This window comes from Drosophila montana, unplaced genomic scaffold, assembly GCF_035044405.1.
Source record: "Drosophila montana isolate Dmon_TW-CO22-7 unplaced genomic scaffold, ASM3504440v1 contig_3416_1, whole genome shotgun sequence".
NCBI lineage: Eukaryota > Metazoa > Arthropoda > Insecta > Diptera > Drosophilidae > Drosophila > Drosophila montana.
Window position 1 is genome coordinate 98,563 of NW_026998301.1, and position 18,604 is coordinate 117,166.

Sequence of the window (18,604 nt, forward strand, 5' to 3'; positions counted from 1 at the left end):
CTCTTAATTCATGTATCCAATATATCTTTTAAACGAAGAGCGATAGTTGTTTGTACAATGATCGATTTGTAAATTCGATTAATTTAGCAATCGATTAGCTCTGAAAAGTAATACAAATTATTCAAATTTTTTTCATCGAAATTTAATTCAATCTAAGCAATACATTTTCTCTTATCGAAATTCGATTAATTTATCTAGCGAAGGTATCTTATTATTTTATTTATTCACATTAACTAACTATCGAACTGGCACATTTGTTCTTGGTGTAACTAATATTTGTGCCTTCATAATGATACAAATATCTTTCTCTTGGCCAAATTCGATTAATTAATCTGTCGACTGTATCTTATTATCTGAACTATTCAATAAATTCATCTATTGAATGGGCATATTTATTCTTGCCGTAATTAATATTTGTGCCCTCGCATTGATATTAGCCGTTTGCATTCATCAAATGCCTTATAGTTCTAATCGATAACATTTAATTATCGTTATCGTTTGGTAATTAACTTGCTGGCAATGCATACAAATTACTTAATTTCCATTCATATTTGTGTTCCAGTTACGCAATTGTGATTATTTCTGCAACAATTACATTTCCATTCACATAAATCCTCATTTTAATTGTATATCGATAAATTTTTAATCACAATTGCGGACAAGCGTATTAGTAACATGATTGCTATTGTGAGCTGCCTAATTCGATGGGCACACGTTGTTGTTGCCTTTGTAATTTGTTTGGCTTTGTTGTTGTTTTTGTGTGAACTATGCAAAAGCTGCCCTATTTTGTTGGCCCATCAATAAACCAATTTTCGCACAATTGCAGTTCACAGGCATGTGTGTGCGCGTCTGTGTGTATCAAAAACCACAACGTGGCACTTTTTGGCAAGTAAATGTGTTATACTTAGGTGGGTCACACACACACACACACACACACACACACACAAGCAAGCACACACATATACGCGCACACGTGAGGACCGTAATTAATGATTGAACACACACACGCACTCGTTCACACACAAACACACACACAAATAAGCGTAACGAGCTCTCGCCCTGCAAAGTATGCTACAATTTTCGTTGTGGGCAACAAATATGCTGCTCATTATTTTTAGAGCCTTACACCAACACACACACGCACACACACACGCACACCACACGCATATAAATTATGTTTGGGCTTCATTATGCGGGCTGCTTTTATGGCGGCGGCCAAGAGTGTGAGGGCATGCCCGCTGCTGGGCGGGGGGCTGAGGCATTTTGGGTCGCGCTTCAAGGCGCCGCATTAAAAATCAATTCACAAACTTTGCACGTAGCTTTAAGTGAAGTATGTGTGTGTGCGTGCGTGTGTGTATTAAGTGTGCTGTGTATTGTGAGGGCAGCAGCAACAGCTTTCTAAGCGGCTTTGATGAAGCTGCTGCTGTTGCTGCTGCTTGTTGCTTACTTTTTCGCTTGTGCAGCTGCCAATTGGTAATGTCTTCTAATCTCACGGTCTCCCTTTCTCTTTGCAGACAGCAGCTGGTCAAAATGGAATGACCTGAGCTGCTTTTGGTGGCCCACACACGTCGTCATCGTAGCCAACGGAAGATGCTGCAGCAGGCAGCAGCAACACCAACAGCAGCAACAGCAGCAGCAGCAACAGCAGCAACAGCAGCAAGCAGCGCCAGCAATGGCCAGCGACGTCGCGTGGCAGCTAGCGACAGCTGCAGCAATTACAACAATAAAATCAACAATACCGCCAGCAACAAATTGAAGGCACAGCAAATGCATTCCAACGAGGAGCCGCCCATGTCGGTGATCGTGGACAGCGGCAACCAGCAGCAACAGCACCAGCAACAGCAGCAACAGCAGCAACAGCAGCAGAAGCTGCGTCGCAGCGCCAGCGCCAGCGGCAGCAGCGGCCAGCAGAGGCTGCGCAAGACTAGCTCGTGCAGTGCCAGCGGCAAGACGACGCCCACTCCGCACTCGCGACGCCCACATCGACAGCACTCGAATGCCTCCGATTCAATGCACAAACAGCAACAACAATCACAGCAGCAACAATCACAGCAACAGCAACAGCAGCAGCAGCAGCCGCGTCGTTACCAGCAATCAAGTCGCGGTGGCAGCAAGGAGCGCGGCTCGGAGACGGCGCGACGGCGTGGCACGTCACGTCGTCACAGTGGCGCCTCCATGCAGAGCGAGGCGGCGACAGCGACGGCGATGGGAACGGAAAGGGGACAGCGCAGCGGGCAGCGAGCGCGTGGCACCAGCTCGGCGGCCAGCTCCTCGACCGCATCCAGTTGCAATGGCAGCTGCAGCTCCGACGATGGCGACTCGACGCATTCATCCTCCTCGTCGTCCAGCTCGTCGGGCGAGCCGAATCTGCCCTATCCGGGCTTCCCGGAGATTGCCATGAAGGCCCTGACGCAGTACACGCGGCCGCGCAACTGGTGCCTGATGCTCATAACCAATCCATATCCTTTTTTATTGCAAGCAAAACAAAACCCATAACCCACACATTGTTCGGTTTCGCTGAGGCTGCGGCTGAGGGCGTCGGCTACGCCAGCGGGTGGTCTGTCCTTCGGCAATTCCAATCCTTGTGGTGGGGGAGGGCGCGGTACTTGGTGCGGCGCGTCCTTGTCATATATTCGCGCTGCATTTCGCTGTTGCTGCCTTTTGATTTTTACCGTCTGCTCGTGTCCTTCCGGGCACATCCTGTCGCGCCTAAATGTTAACAGAGAGTTGACTTTGCGGGTCCAGCAAGATAAAGGACAGCTCTTAGGTACTTGAGAGAGCTACCCAACTCCAAAGAAGTTATGAATATTTGAGTCTCAGACCAAGAATAATCATTATTAATGAGTATATTATACATATATGGAAATTACATGATTAGATTCATATTTATATTACCCGCTGTCGAGTATTTGCTGGCTTTGTCCGATTTGCTCGCTTTACACTTTTGACATCACTTTTCCATTCATTGCCCAAAAATTAATTCCAGTTTATTACAGGTCAATTTCCTAAAGACAACTGCATATAAACACATAAAATACTTTTAAAGTGCCAAAACCTTTATGATAGCTTAAATGCCCCCACTCGCTTACAGCAAGCGTAGGGTATACGCAGGCTTTGAGCCTTGAAAAATTTGCTGCTGTTTTACGTTTTATTTATTTATTTTTCTTTGCCTGCCTGTTGCAAAATTTATGCTGATGTGAGTGTGTGAGTATGTGTGTGTGTGTGTGTTCGCTGTGTGTGTCGCATAAATAACAAGTATCGGCGTGCGGCGGCTCATCAGCGGAAGACGCTGCCAGGGTTGCCAGAGCTGGCAGAGTTGCCAATCGACATTTGCAGTTGCCGCTTCCGACGGCGCGTCGTGTACTTTTTGCGCCTCCTCATTTGCAGCTGCTTCGCATGTTGTTGCTGTCGCCTGGGGAGATAATGTGCGCCAATCAGCGAGGCAACGCCCCGCCCCAGTGCCCGCCCCTGCGCCCGGGCCGGAGGCGGCCGCAGTGCCTTGCACGCCTCCTCTGGCATGTGCATGAAAAATCGCTTTGCATACTTTCGGGCGCACTTCACATTTAATTTAACCTGAAATTAAAATTGACTGACGTTGATATTTAAGACAGAACATATTTCATACATTAAAAGCGTCTCGCAGCCAGTCAGAGCCGCGCTCTTATTGAGTGGTTAGTTATGCAGCCATCTGTCCCCGAGGAGCACAGAAACAGAGACAGAAACAGAAACAGAGACAGAGACAGAAACAGACGAGCAGCCGGCGCTGAGTTGATTGTAAATTAAGAGAGAATAAATTACTTTTGGGTTACCCAAGGTTAAATATATTCCAGCAGCCATTTGATAGAAGTGCGTTCATTCTCTAGAGTTAAGCAGAATAAGGTTTTTTTTTCATACGAAAACTTAATCTACAGGTGGATCTATAAGATACGATACTTAGAAGTTTTTCAGAGGATGTTTTGTATGCCAGGAGATGAGGGGATATACAGTTGCTTTTAAGGGACAGCACAAGTCGCAGGAGACATACGAAGGGTAGGTCTTGGTTTAGCTGGCTTTGTCCTCTTCCCGTTGCTTATAATTCTCAATGGGTTATAGCTTCGAACTGTAGACAAGAGCTTGCTGATAGAAACGAGCGGTGCGTGAAATAAAATATTTATATCCCAATTTGTTAATCTACTAAGAAACATACTACTTTGGGCTACTTGGCTGCTGACTTAGGTCTCGTTGAATAATATGCAAAGAGCTGCAAATTTATTCAGCTCAAATTCGGCAACTCCTTTTCCAACTATTAAAGTGGCATTAAGAAGAAGCAGCAGTCAAACTTATTGGCCTTGGGCAAATGTATGTAACTGGCAGAAGGAAGCACCTCCTATCCAGTAAAGTATATAATTTCTTGATAAGCATCAATAGTCGAGTCGTTCTAGCCATGTCCGTCTGCTTGCCTGTCTATCTGCCCGTCTGTATGTTCGTCTGTCCATCTGTCTATCTGTTCTATACGAGTTAAACCTGCAAGAGTTAAAGACTTGAAATTGTTTGAACGTAACTCCTCCCAGTGCCCGTGAAGTTTGTTTTCGGTAATCTAGCGATAATTCCGTTTTCAAGCAAACGATATGAATCCCTATTGAAATACTCTTTGTCGAGCATATCCCCTATGTTTCCAGAGCTAGCCATATATATAATACAAGTATTTTGTACGAAGGCATATAAGTATTAAATATGCTTGTGTGTGTATTTGTGTGTGTGTATGTATGTGTTTGTTAGTGTATGCATGCATGTATTTATGAATATATGTATGCATGCATGTTTTTTTTTACTACCAAACGCAGACCAAGCTTACTTTTCGCTGTGCTGCAAATTTAAATAAAACGAATTTTTACCAAGTGCTCTACTCCTCGATTCTCAAGAATTCAAGTAGGCTCTGCCGTTTTTCATGCTTAGCTAGTAGTGTGGTGCTTATTTTTGTTAATTTTTCTGTTTTTTTGTATATTATTACATATATGTGTGTGTACGTGTGTATGTACGTGTGTATTTATGTATGTATGTATGTATGTATGTATGTATGTATTTAGTATCTATGAATGTATGTGTGTATGTATGTATGTATGTATGTGAGTGTGTGTGTGTATGTATGTATATATGTATGTACGTATGTATTTATGTATGTATGTATGTATGTATGTATGTATGTACGTATGTATTTATGTATGTATGTATGTATGCATGTATGTATGTATGTATTTAGTATCTATGTATGTATGTGTGTATGTATGTATGTGAGTGTGTGTGTATCTATGTATGTATGTATGTATGTATTTATGTATGTATGTATGTATGTATGTATGTATGTATGTATGTATGTATGTATGTACGTATGTATTTATGTATGTATGTATGCATGCATGAAGACAGATCGGATGATAAACAAAAAAGTTTCATACAAACGTTTTTCGCGATTTTTTCACACATGCGGTTGAATTTCCCGAAACCCCGTCTTAACGTGCACCTTCATCACATAAGGTAACTCCAGTGAAAATTTCAGCTTCCTAGCTCTTACGGTATGGGCTGTGCGTTAATCACCAATCAATCAGTCAGTCAGTCAGGACAAACAGCTTTATATATAGAGATATATTACCCATCAGGTGTTGGTAGAAGAAGACGGTCAGGGCATCCCATAGTCGGGCACTCCTAGCTAAAGCATTTTTCCTGGTTTATTTCATAGCGTCGCATTTAAGCTTTACCGCGCTTAAACCATTTGGGAATTCTAAATGAAAATTGCTTTTATTTCGTTGTTGCCTCACAATCAAAATCTGCGACTTGCCACCGATAAATACACTTTGCTTGCAACTATTTATTGCATTCGCCCATTTCCCCATTTGCCATGTTGTCCATTTGTCCAAGTTTATTTCCGCCGCATCTTTGTGGCGTCTCTATTGCCATTTCCTGTCCATGTTCCGTTTCTGATTCCGAATACAAGCGAGTCGCCCAGTGCCAATTACCAGCTGCCAGCTGCCGGCTGCCAGCTGCATTGCTCAGTCAGCTACAATAACACGATAATCGCACCCTTGGCTGCCCCTCGGCTAGCTCCTGGCGCCCGGCTCCGCCCGTCCCTCTGCCACTTAATTGTTGGCTATAAATTTTGATTTTGTCATTGTTCAGCTGCCGCTTTCCCACTGAGTCCAGTCAACCCCATCTCTACTCTTCCCGCAGTATTGGCCATGTCTTGAGTATTTCATGAGTTTTTGCTACTGTTCTGCTCGCTCGCCTCAATAAAGTTTACAATGCCACTTTCTCTCTCTCCCTCTCTCTCTCTCTCCCTCTCTCTCTCTCCCTTATCAAGCAATTATTGTTTATCGTGTGCAACGATTTGTTGCAATTGCGTCCATTTCAGGCAACGTGGCAGCTTGGCGTCTCGACGCAATTCAATTGGCATTGGCTATAATCAATTTCATGGCAATAACCAAACCTGCCCCTTTCCCTTTCTAGATCACCCCCCTGCCATTTGCTATCCCCTTTGAAAATTGCTTTTGCTAAACTAATTTCAGTTAAAAAGTTTGCTGCTTCTCTCGTCTACGTGGCGCTAGTCAATGCCACATTTTGTGGCACTTGCAACTTGCAACTTGAGAGGTCAACTGAGCTATTTGCCAAAAAAAAAATAAAAGATGTGGCAATGCCGCGATGTCGCCGCCTTGACTGCGGTGTCTCATGTGCCCCCTCCTCTCTCTCTCTCTCCCTTTCCTCTCTTTCTCTCTCTCTCTTCATGAAAGTGCATGCAACATGCTGCATCGAGGCAGCCGCTGCTGTGGCTGCAACGTGCCACACAAGACTTTAGAATGTTGTCATCTATTTTACGGCGCTTTTAGCGTGCCGAATGCCACCTTGCAAGCACAACTGATGCACGGCCACGCCTCCTTCATGCATCCCTACCCATTAAAGAGCCCAGGTGGTAGGATGGAGAGGGGGGAGGGGGTGTTTGGGTTGGCTTCAAGGCGTGGTACACATCATTAGCATGCGGGAAAGTAATGCGATATACACGCCCACAACTAATTACGGCCTCCGCTCTGCACACTTAACAGCAATGAATCGCGGCGGCCCCATTAGCCAGGCAAGCCCGACGAACCACCCATAAAGCCAACTTCCCTCAGCCGCCTGTCCGCTGTGACCTCTGATTGACACGTGCTTGAGATTCATTACATGCCACTGGCAACGGGCCGGCTCCGATGCCAGCTCAGATTCCCAGCTGTTGCTCTGGAGCGTGGGCAACAGGTCGTCGGGTGGCTGCGGTGGTACAGCGGTTCAGCGGTTTAGCGGTGCACGTTTCGGCTTGCCAAGCATTTCTGCAGCACAACAATGCAAACAATATCTGAAATCGAGACTAGAAAATTAACATCAATTAACCCAAGGCATTTGACTAACTGAAATCGATACCAAATACAATTCCAATTTATCGAAAACTCTTTATCTAAATTCAATTTGTATTCTTTTAAGTAAGTTTCTGTTCAGAGTAAAGTCGCTTTGCCCAATGAAAAACATCGTACTACTAAGTATTTCACACATTTAATTAGCCTTCTTTCCTGCCAACTATTTGGTATTCTCCTGAGAGCAGAGGATTTATTTTATTGTTATAATTTCGGCACTTCACACATTCACCCAATTATCAACTGAAAAGTACCTCACAAATTGTGAGTACACTCGCCGCCTTCAATGAAGACCAAACTTGATTTCGTTTATACTGATTTCAAGTGGCTTTTGGACTCGTTGAGCTGAAGGTAACTCAAAACCCAATTCAATTGCCAACTTTTTGGCTGCCTTTGCCATTTGCCAATTATCTCAAGTTTTGCTTTCATCCGAGGTCCGTCTTACAGTCCGCTCACTGACTTTGTTCTTTACTGTTTTACCTTTTTTTATGCCCTACACCCACTGAAAATGTATAAAGAGGGCTTAATGGCTTTTTAGCACATGTTTGTAACAGGCAGACAAATGTGTTTGCATACGTACCTAATCAGGAAGTCAAGCTAAATCGATTGAACGATAAATGATTTGTTATTTAATATATATTTTCTCTTTTGTTATATGAAGAATGTGCTTATCTGCTGTCGATAAATCGATATTCTTGAAATATCGATTTTGAGACGGGATTTCTTTAAGCAAAACTCGAAGATCATAAGAGACAGATTTGCCTTAAGCAGAACTCGAAGATTTTAAGACTTCATTCACTTCACTTTCCCTTGTTTCACTTCTTTGTGAGATTCGCTTCTCCCTTGAATTTTTTCCTGCGTTATATTTGTTTTCCGCTCTCCTTCTTCTTATGCTTCTCCCTTTCTCTTACTATTTTTTGCACTCTTATCTTAACTTTCAACTTATCTTCTTATTTCACTTTTCTCTGGTTTTCCTTTGAGCTCACCACGTAATTTCCTGACTATTTCTCTTGATATGCTTCTTCCTGCTATTTCATATATGCTTCTCACACAATATCGATGCATAGAGCGAGCCCAGAGGTAGAAGAAGCACAACCACTGCGTGAGAATCAAGCTAGTCGTCTGTTTCTAGCAGGGTAACTGCTAGTCGTTCACTGCCGTTCACTTGCAGGCATTCGATTTGTTTTTCGTTTCGGGTATTCACAAATTATTCGTGTCCACTCATCTGAAGCAGCTTCACGGCCGCCTTTTTTTGTTTGTGAGTCTTTTAATTTGTTGCGATTTTTGCACGCTCGCATGGGTAGCACTCGGCCCGCCACACACACACATACACACACACACAGACACACACTCGTTTTCAGTTTTGTTTGTTGGCAGCGCCACGCCCCCATTTGCCGGCTGTGTTGGCCGACTTTACGCTCGACTTAATTTGTTTACTGCTGGTTTGGTGGCCTTTGCCGTCGTCGCTGCGCGCCAAATCAAAAATAATGGCAGCCGAACCACGCCCCACCCACCGCCCAGCCCGATCCCAACCACCCGCCCCACTTCCCCTCGCCCTTGCCCTTTTGCCGAGCCGGCTGTGCGGGCCGTATGCAGAGAGAGAGCATCGCAGTGTCGCATATTTGAGCAGCTGCAATATTTATACAGGCTTTCATGCCCGGCCTGGGACACGCCCCCCCAAACTGCCGCCCAGCGCTGACCTTTTGTGTGTGTGTGTGTGTGTGTGTGTGTGCTGTCTGCGCTTTTCACATTTGTTTTTATGACACCGGCGAGCTGACCTGCATATGCTGCCGATTTAACCAGCCTGCCCCACTGCTTTCCGCGGCGGCTCCTAATGAATTGCAAGGACCCGAACGATTGCCCTTTTAGTCTTTTTAATTTTTTTATTTATTATTTTTTGGTGGCATTGTTGTGCCCGTTTTTATCTTTAATTGTGCGTTAATAGCGTAAACACTTTGTGCATTGTGTTTCCTGCGTACGCCTCGTAATTGTGCCCGGCCATAAAAAATGGGTCGTCGGTCAGCCTACCCGCTCCATCCATAGTTGCCCCCGGCCTTGGCTTTGCATTGAATGCGGCGAGCGAACTGATTTCAGTTGTAAAACAAATATTTGGCCAACTTGCGGGCTATTCATGGTGTAAGTGCAGCAGCGAGAAGCGATTGGAGAAGTGAAGTGGAGCAGCGACGAGGCGCGGCTTGCGTTCTTTTCATATTCATGCTGTTTACTTGCCGCCATTCGAAATGTGGTTCGGTTTCAGAAAAACACACATGAAGTTTTTTACTATGCTTATCCATTCGCTTCTCACTTTTCTGTTTACTTTTATTTTATTGTAATTTCCAATTTCACTTGCCTTACATTTTTCACGGTGATTTTTAAGTCTTTTCTCGATTAGCTGCTTATTCAATTGCTTCTCGCTTCGCATCTCGCTTCATTTTTGGCTTAACTTCTTTACTTGCTTAGCTTCATACTTAAGGTACGTTTCAATATTTTCTCTTATGACACTTTTTTGCATGCTTTTCTCGCTTCGCTTCTTCCGTCTGTCAACATATCTTAGCTTCTCTCTTAGCTTTATTCTCGTATTTTGTCTTTTTACCAAAACACATGAAGCTGTTTCTAAGCTTCGCTTCTTTATCTCTCAACCATATATTCGCTTCTCTCGTAACTTTTCTCTTGGCCTGTCTTTGTTTGTTCTTCCTGCTTCTCTTCACGCTTCTCCTTTACTTTTAATCAACCCTCTTATCTCATTTCACTTCGCTCTGGCTTCCTTTTGAGCTTTCCACGTAATTCCTATGACTATTTGGTTTGCTCTGGTTCTTCTTCCCACGCTCTCAGTTATCCTTATCACACAAACATACGCATTGCTTCTTGCTTGGCTTACGCTTCCAACTTTCATCTGAGAGCAGAACCATCCATCAGGCAATTTCCAATGTTTTCATGGACTTAAGCTTGGTTATATTAACAATCATTTGGCTGAGAATGAACAGCAAAAGCAAGAGCTCGTGATCCTGATGGAGTGAGCAGCTTTCAGTTTGCGCACAATCTCAGACCGAGTGCCCAAATGCACTGACTGGCTAATATGCCGGCTAAAAGGCTTACAAAGTTCTTGCTTGAACAGCAACTGCACTATTGCATTATGCTTCCACTAGCTGACTGGCTGACTGAATGGCTGAGCGACTGTCATCAATTTGTGCTATTTCTTTGCCATTTTGCTTAAAGTAAAACCACAGCCAGCCAACCACAACTCGAAGGAGGCGTGGGTGGAGCAGGAGGCAGGAGAATCAGCGGCAGCTCGTCGACTACGAAATGCAGCCAAGTTGACAAGCACTTGAGTGCGCATTAGAGGCGATGGTAAACAGCTATCTGCCATCTACTATCCGGTCTGTGCCTTGCCTCAGCTATTGCGGCGTGCGGGCGCCCGAGCAGGGACGCCAAATGCTGTCGGGCGCCCGAGCAGGGACGCAACTGTGGGCTCGTTCCTGATCGGGCGCTCGACATGTTTTGCTTAAATCAGCACACAAAAGCAGTCAACAGACAGGCAATCGCTTTGCAAACTCATTTCGATACCCTCTAACCATTAAAAAAAAAGTGCCCAGGAGGGAATAATCGTCCACGACCTCATAAGATTGCAAAGTCGAGCTGAGTCCACTTGGGCCTGTCTAAGAGAATATTGAGTACTTTGAATTTGGTATTGGTCTCGTTAGCCATAAGCGGATCATGCTCCTTTTTTTTCTACAAGCAATTACTTCAACCATTTCGTCAATCACCGATAATTATCGAATTTTCCTTAATGGCTCAGAGATTTGAAGAGCTGAATGCCACAAATATGGCATGTAGTTTTTTTCGTATGCCTTTTGCAGCTTGAGCTTATTTCAAATTATAAAGGATGCCCTCTTGCTCCAATATCGATAATGATTGTTAACAATTTCGATTTACCCTTCTTGAAACATATTTTAGAGTTGAACATAAAACTATAAGTTTAATAGTTTCTTAAACGAGAATCGATATGCAAGTTTTTGTGTAATACAAACAGATTGGGAAGATTACATTTTTTTCCATAGCTCGGATAAATAATATTTGAAAAAAGGGTTGCGGTTATTATATTTGCTATGTGCATTAATTCATATTTATTTCTATCAACGAGAATTGATTTTCAACTATTTGTGTAGCATATAGAGATTGGAATAATCTTTGTTTTTCGATAGCTCCGATAAATCGATAAAAAAAGGGTTGCGGTTATTATATTTGCTATGTGCATTAATTCATATTTATTTCAATCAACGAGAATTGATTTTCAACTATTTGTGTAGCATATAGAGATTGGAATAATCTTTGTTTTTCGATAGCTCCGATAAATCGATAAAAAACGGGTTTTTCTTGGTTATGATGATGATTTTTGTATCAATTAGATTTGAATTATTCAAATTTTGACTTTGATGAACCGCAATTTGTGGAATGAAGGGGAATTCAGCATAAAAGGTATGAAATAGGGAATCTATTTGCTAAAGCATGGAAGCACAGTCGCAGCATTTCTTATTTGCTGATTACAGGGTATTTGGCATTCGTGCAGTTTTGAATTAAATCTTTTGTACAGCATTTATCACCTTTGGTTGGTTGCCTTAACTATATAAGTGTATCTGGGACCCGATTCGGATTGGACACGTGGTTCGAGCGCATCTCGATTCTGGTCATTTTGCTGAACTGCATAACGTTGGGCATGTATCAGCCCTGTGTGGACGACACCTGTCTGAAGCCGCGCTGCAAGATACTGCAGGTGAGTAAATATAGCATAATGTCTACCTGTCTACCTTCCAGCCCCCTCCAGCTACCTGCCGGCCCTGTAGCTGTCACATTAACTGTCATTTATTTAAGCAATTTTTTGGCTCACTTCCCGTCTGCCTGGCTGATGACATCAAACAGGCACTTCGGCTCATTAGGCAGCCAACGCACACTGTGCGGGGCGAGTCGTTGGGTTTTTGGGGCAATTACAGAGCTACAGCGTATAGAAAATGTTCTGGTTGGGGCAGGATGGTGTGGGTGGGGGGTGTTCAACGTGAGAAAATGTTTGTAAATGATATGGAAGGCAGACATTTTGGCCGCAGCCAAGTGTAAAGCATGCGAAGGGCGCCAAATTGGCAACAGGAGCGGCACGGGGCCAAAATAACAATGAGCATGAGCAACTGAGCCACCAGGATGAGCACGACGACGACATAAGTGGCGCCCATATTGCTGAGAGTTGTTTGAGCAGCGCCACAGACGATGCGAAGACGGCGACTGAGTCTGAGACAACTCCCGCAGAGCTGGGCGCAACATTCATGTGCGTCAGTCTATGCACGGCTGTCTTTAGCACTGGAGGGACTTGTGGGCGGGTCACTTCATGCATGATATAGCAACACGTAGTGCCAGCTAAAGTGGACAACAGCTCGTTTTGACAAGTGTCAACCACATTTTTCTTCCAGCACTAAATGAGCTCCACTTCCCCCTCTCTTACACTCTCTGTCACTCCCTTGCTCGCTTTATTCAAGAAAGCGATGGAACAGTTGATAGAAATTAGTTTATGTGCAACTTTTGATATTTAATCTGTCAGCAAATATCGAATACCTTACTTGCCAAAAAGCATCCAAGTCACTCTGCAGATATGCAATAAAACTAACTAAGTTAATAGGGACTGAAAGTAGATATATAACGACATAACGTAGATATATATTCTTGATCAGCACGGTGAGCTGAGTTGATCTAGCCAAGCCAGTCTCTTTGTCCGTCCAAAGGAAACTCTAGATACTTGAAACCAAAAGTACACAATCTCGAATATCATACCCAAGGAAAAAATACCAAAAATAATTCTCATGAAGATACATATACTAATTACGATATTTCTGGTATAAATAGACGAAGAATAATTCACTTTTTGGATAGATAAAAAGAAAAAATATTGAGAGAAGATATTTGGGTATGGTACAAAGAGGCAGGAGCTTAACAAAATATAGTAAATGAATATTAATTACAAGTATTAAGTCTAAATCTTAAACTGTTAACTTTATCGCACGCAGATCTTCGATGACATCATCTTTGCATTCTTCGCACTGGAGATGACGATCAAAATGGTGGCCATGGGCATGTGTGGCAAGAACACGTATTTGGCGGACTCGTGGAATCGACTGGACTTCTTCATCGTGCTGGCCGGACTGCTCGAGTATGTGATGCATGTGGAGAACCTGAATTTGACGGCGATACGCACGATCAGAGTGCTGCGGCCGCTGCGTGCCATCAATCGTATACCCAGTAAGTGTGGTGCCGCGGGGTTGTCACGGCCTTGCACGGCTGCAGCACTCTTTGATGTATTTCCACTGTAGGTATGCGGATTCTGGTCATGCTGCTGCTGGACACCCTGCCCATGCTGGGCAACGTGCTGCTGCTCTGCTTCTTTGTCTTCTTCATCTTCGGCATCATCGGGGTGCAGCTCTGGGAGGGCATACTGAGGCAGCGCTGCACACTGGAACGACCCGATGGCATGATATATCCCATAACGTAAGTGCAACGAGGCGTGACTAATGGGGATTATTTTCGGTTTTTTTTTTTTCATTGTATTATCTTTTTGGTTTACTCGATTCGGCGGGCCCTTGGGGCAACGGACGTTCAACTGAGTTGACAGCGAGAATAAGTCACGTGTCTGTCTCTGTCTGCAGGCGCCTCTCATGCAATATACTATAATTAAGATATACCTACATATATATATACATATATATATATATATATATATATGCCTATATATCGCTTAGCTAAGACAATTTGAGTTTTTGGTAGTCTTTTGGCTTTGATACGGTTTGTTTTTGTAAAAATCAGTTTTGGCTTTGATTTTTGATAGCTGCTTGGCTCATTTCAGGCTCTCTCTCTCTCTCTCTCTCGCTCTCGCTCTCTGGGCTGCCTGGCTGCTTATTCGTGTTTTTTTTGCTTTTTCTGTTGGCTTTGCTTTTGATTTTTGATAAATGCCACTGACAGCTCACACACACACACACACACACACACACACACATACATAGATAATAAGCGACGTTTGCTGTCCTTGTCTAACATTCAGTATTTGCATATCGAATGCATTGGCCGCCGTTCATCAAAAACTTGGTTGCCATCCTGATGAATGTTTGTGGCATTGCCCATTTGGCTGCCAGTGACAGGCACAGTGTTGCAAAGCGCGCACGAAAAGTGTTAAGCATTGCCTGCTGGATGGCCATTAACTGAAATATGTTCATTTAATACAATTAATATGTTAATTTATGCTTAATTGTCATTTAAATTTTAATTGACTCGCTCGGCACAAAGTGACCATGGAGGATAGTCAATTTAATTGGCCACATTTTCACGCCACTTCGCCACTTTAACTGTTTTTTAATCTTTTTTAAATGCCGAAAACTGAACTGTCTAAAGTGACCATGGATGACAGACGTTGCCTGCAGCTCTGATCCTTCATATTGTCCAGAGTTGCTTTACGTCTATAGCCAGTGTTGGTCACGGCTTAAAGTCGCATTTAAACTATTATAGTTTATTGCACAATGCACAGCATAAATTAGTAGGCACTTTAAGTGACCATGGAGTACGCTCACAGGCTGTTTATTCTGTGAGCTGTGCCTCCATGCTCACTTTTATGGTACTTCTGCATGAATGGCTGTGTAAAGTGTGGGTTGACACAGGCATGTCAACTCCATGGTCACTTAGTGGGCCTTCCCTTTTACATTTTTCAGCCGCCTCTTTGTGGCTTTGACAGCTGGCAAAGATTTTAAACTTGGCAAACAATCATTTATCACTGGCCATGGTAGCCCTCCCTCCCCCCCTCTCTCTCTCTCTCTCCCTCTCTCTCTCTCTCTCTCTCTCTTTCACTGTGTGTGCGTCTGGCAATGACGTCAGCAGCAGCAGCAAGAAAAAAACTAACACACACACATACACACACTCACACACACTTATTCGCAGATGGACACCCCAAAAGTAGGCAACATACTTGTTTTTTGTATTTTTTTGCCAACCAGTTTTTTGATGCAGTTTTTGCGTTATCGTTAATCGATTGTTTTGCATGCACGAAACTGTACATAATATAAATATGAGCGCTTTTTTCCATTAATATGCTCGCATTGCCGGAAAATAGGCCACACTCGCAGGTGTTAATTTGATGCCATTTTTCGCTGGCTCGCATAATTGTTGTAAATAATTCGCTGGCAATGCAAATTTATTTTGATTGCATTTCCAATTGTCGCTGATCATAATTTTCGTATTTATCTTTAATCATTTCACACACGATGCAAATCACATATTTTTTCTACATATAAATAGTTATAAAGTTTTTATTTGAATGGGCAGCACTTTTCGTCAAAATGAAATATTAGCTTTATTATTTGTATTGATTTTTGATGGCACTCGGGTTCGTTGACAAATGGGCTTGTGTACATATATGCTTTATACACATATATATATTCCCAATTTATGGCTATTTGTTCATAATCATATATATATAGATTATGATTAGCAAGAGTTCTGCAACAGAGTGCATATGTTTTTATGCTTGCAACTGTTTCTGCCTTTGCCAAGACAAACAATTTCCTAATGAAATTATATCGGATGTTTAAGAAAACAGAACAAACTAATGAATTTTCCTTGCTGAAAAGCATATATACCCTACTTTTGAGTCTGTCTGTTCCATGTGAACATCGCAACCATGTAGTCGCACCTTGGTGCAGCTGCATTTTCCTTCAGCAGGCTCTGCGCATACCCAAGCCGAGTGGATCGTGTGGCTATATATATATACTACATATATAGCATTAAAATATCGCTCGAATATTGTTTTTTGTCTATGAAAATATAAATAGCTTTTATTTCTACACCTTTCTAATCTTTCTTTCTTATCAAAAGAGTCAACAAATTGTATTAAGTATTTCTTAAATTTAAAGCTTTTTTAATTTCATAGACAAGATTTTTATTTTATTTTTATTTTTATTTTTCTAAACATAAACAAACTTTCTCGATTTTTTTAAAATTGTTTTTGTTCATATATCCGCAAGGGTATTTAAGCTTCGGCTTGAAGTTACATGTTGCTGTCCTTTGCTTTATTTTTATATATTTTTTGTCCCATTTTTATTTGGTCGCGAGTTTTTCGTGTACAGTTTTGTGTTACATTGTACAGTTTTTTTTTTGGCAACACACAACCAGACACACACGCACACCCATTTTTGGCACACTATCACACACACACACACACACACACACACACAAACACATGCGGACCCTTGTACAGTCACGCGCAAATGCAAGTCGCGTTTCATTCGCCCGTTTAGCAACAATTTAAGAGCCAGTCACAAAGACCAGGTGCGAGTTCCTGTTTTTTATGAGCAGACAACAGACCAGATACAACAACAACAACAACTAATACAGCAACAAAAACCAAAAAACAACAGAAACCCGTAACAATAATACAAAAATACCACAAATATGTATATATTTCTAAATTCTTTTCCAGTTCTTTCCTTTATTTTCTTTTTCCCTTTTATTTTCTAATACTTCTTCGTTGTAGTTGAAACAAGTCGAAATACGATAATAATCGGCAATATAAAATAACAATTTGATTTCTAAAATTGGCAGCCAAGTAAAAAAAAACTAAAGAAAAAAAAATACTAAAAAAATAAATTGAAACAAAATTTTCCGATTCTCCTCAGTTATTCTTTGTCGTATTAAGTTTGAAATTACCAATGCTTTACTCCAATTTGCAAGTGAAATAAATACCAAAAAAAAAAATACCATATTTATATATATACAAAAACAAAAATCATACCGGGAACAAACTTTTTGTTTACAGGGGACTACCTGAAGTGTACAGAGTTCGAGTCCGTGTTAACTCGTAAGATAAAATGATTTATTTTTCCCCCTTTTAAATACCTACCCACACAAAACAAAAATACCAAAAAAAAAAACACCAATAAAATACCAAAAAAATTACAACACTAAAACTAAAAAGAAAATTTGATAAACAACACAACAACAATACACAACACATATAAACGAACCCTAGTCGTCTAATATAGCTCTTGCTCTCTCCCTAGCGTACTTTCTCTCTCTCTCTCTCTCTCTCCCTCTCTCTATCTAATTATCTGTTACTCTCTCTTTTTCCTACTAACCCAATCGTAAACTTAAGGCAAGCGCTTGCTCGCTCGCTGTCTAATCCCCAACGATAGTTATTACGATATATCGCAAGCACTAACCCGTTTGCTCTCTTTCGTGTTACACGCTCTCTTGCTGAGCTCTAGCTGGCCGCTCTCTTTCTATCCAATACACTACCTCTGCCTCTCTCTATCTATCTTTCTCTTTCCCATAGTACCCTCCCAAAATGCTAGTCTCAATATATATATTTATGTGTATACTTAACGAATCTCTTCTCTCTCTCTCTCTCTCTGGTTCTCTCTCGTACACTTTATAAGTAATATTTGCAGATATTTACAACCTAAATACGTACTTAATACTTTTAAACTACTTATACTTAAACTATATATAGACTTTATAAACTAGCCCTTTACGAAAACAACAATATCTGCTCAATTAACAGTTGCCAAACACAACACTACTAAACCATTGGCGTTACACGTTATGCAACACTGAAGACTGTTACTTATCACACACACACCCTTAAGCTGATGCCACAGCGGCCGCGAGAAGCGTAACGATATATAAATCAAAGCAAAACGAAAAGCGAAAAGTGAAGCTTAGCAACTAAAAACTAGCAGATATTAGTGAAAAGCGAAGTGAAGAAAGAAGCACAGCGATTCAATTTGCGAACTAAAACTTATCCTAACGCAAGGTCCGACACCAAACGCTGCATAACGAGAAGCGAAGCGAGAACACATTTTAGCTCCCAGCTCAACTAAACGATAAGTTAATAAGCCCAAGCGAGCAGCAAAGCTAAGCGAGAAGCACATCAATCCGACTCGCATTGCCATTCGAACCAAAGCGAGAAGCTAACTGAATGAAATATGCTATTCTAAGTTTATTCTTGCTTATTATCCAACGATTCGCTAAATGCTTCTCGCTTCTCCGGAGGCTACTGCAAAGAACTCTTGCATTAATTCTGCTCACTTTGCTCATGTCAAGTTTCTTTCTGCTTTCGAATCCGTTTCTCTCTTGGCTGACGACATCTTCTGCCTGATGACGCCTATCCAAAC

The 18,604-nt window shown here is 42.1% G+C and overlaps 2 protein-coding genes across 2 annotated transcripts in view; both read left to right on the forward strand.

The window, feature by feature from the left end:
• The first annotated feature begins 1,848 nt into the window (after nucleotides 1-1,848).
• Nucleotides 1,849-2,496, forward strand: LOC135434589 (ras-interacting protein RIP3-like). The gene has a single exon (XM_064691197.1). The coding sequence runs from the start codon at nucleotides 2,011-2,013 to the stop codon at nucleotides 2,494-2,496; it is 486 nt and encodes a 161-aa protein (XP_064547267.1). The 5' UTR covers nucleotides 1,849-2,010.
• A 9,537-nt stretch (nucleotides 2,497-12,033) lies between these two features.
• The window catches only part of Ca-alpha1T (Ca[2+]-channel protein alpha[[1]] subunit T), a 47,927-nt gene continuing 41,356 nt past the window's right edge, over nucleotides 12,034-18,604 (forward strand). The window contains 4 exon segments of the mRNA XM_064691178.1: nucleotides 12,034-12,183; nucleotides 13,460-13,691; nucleotides 13,763-13,937; nucleotides 17,248-17,289. Coding sequence (XP_064547248.1) covers nucleotides 12,127-12,183; nucleotides 13,460-13,691; nucleotides 13,763-13,937; nucleotides 17,248-17,289 — 506 coding nt within the window. The 5' untranslated portion in view covers nucleotides 12,034-12,126.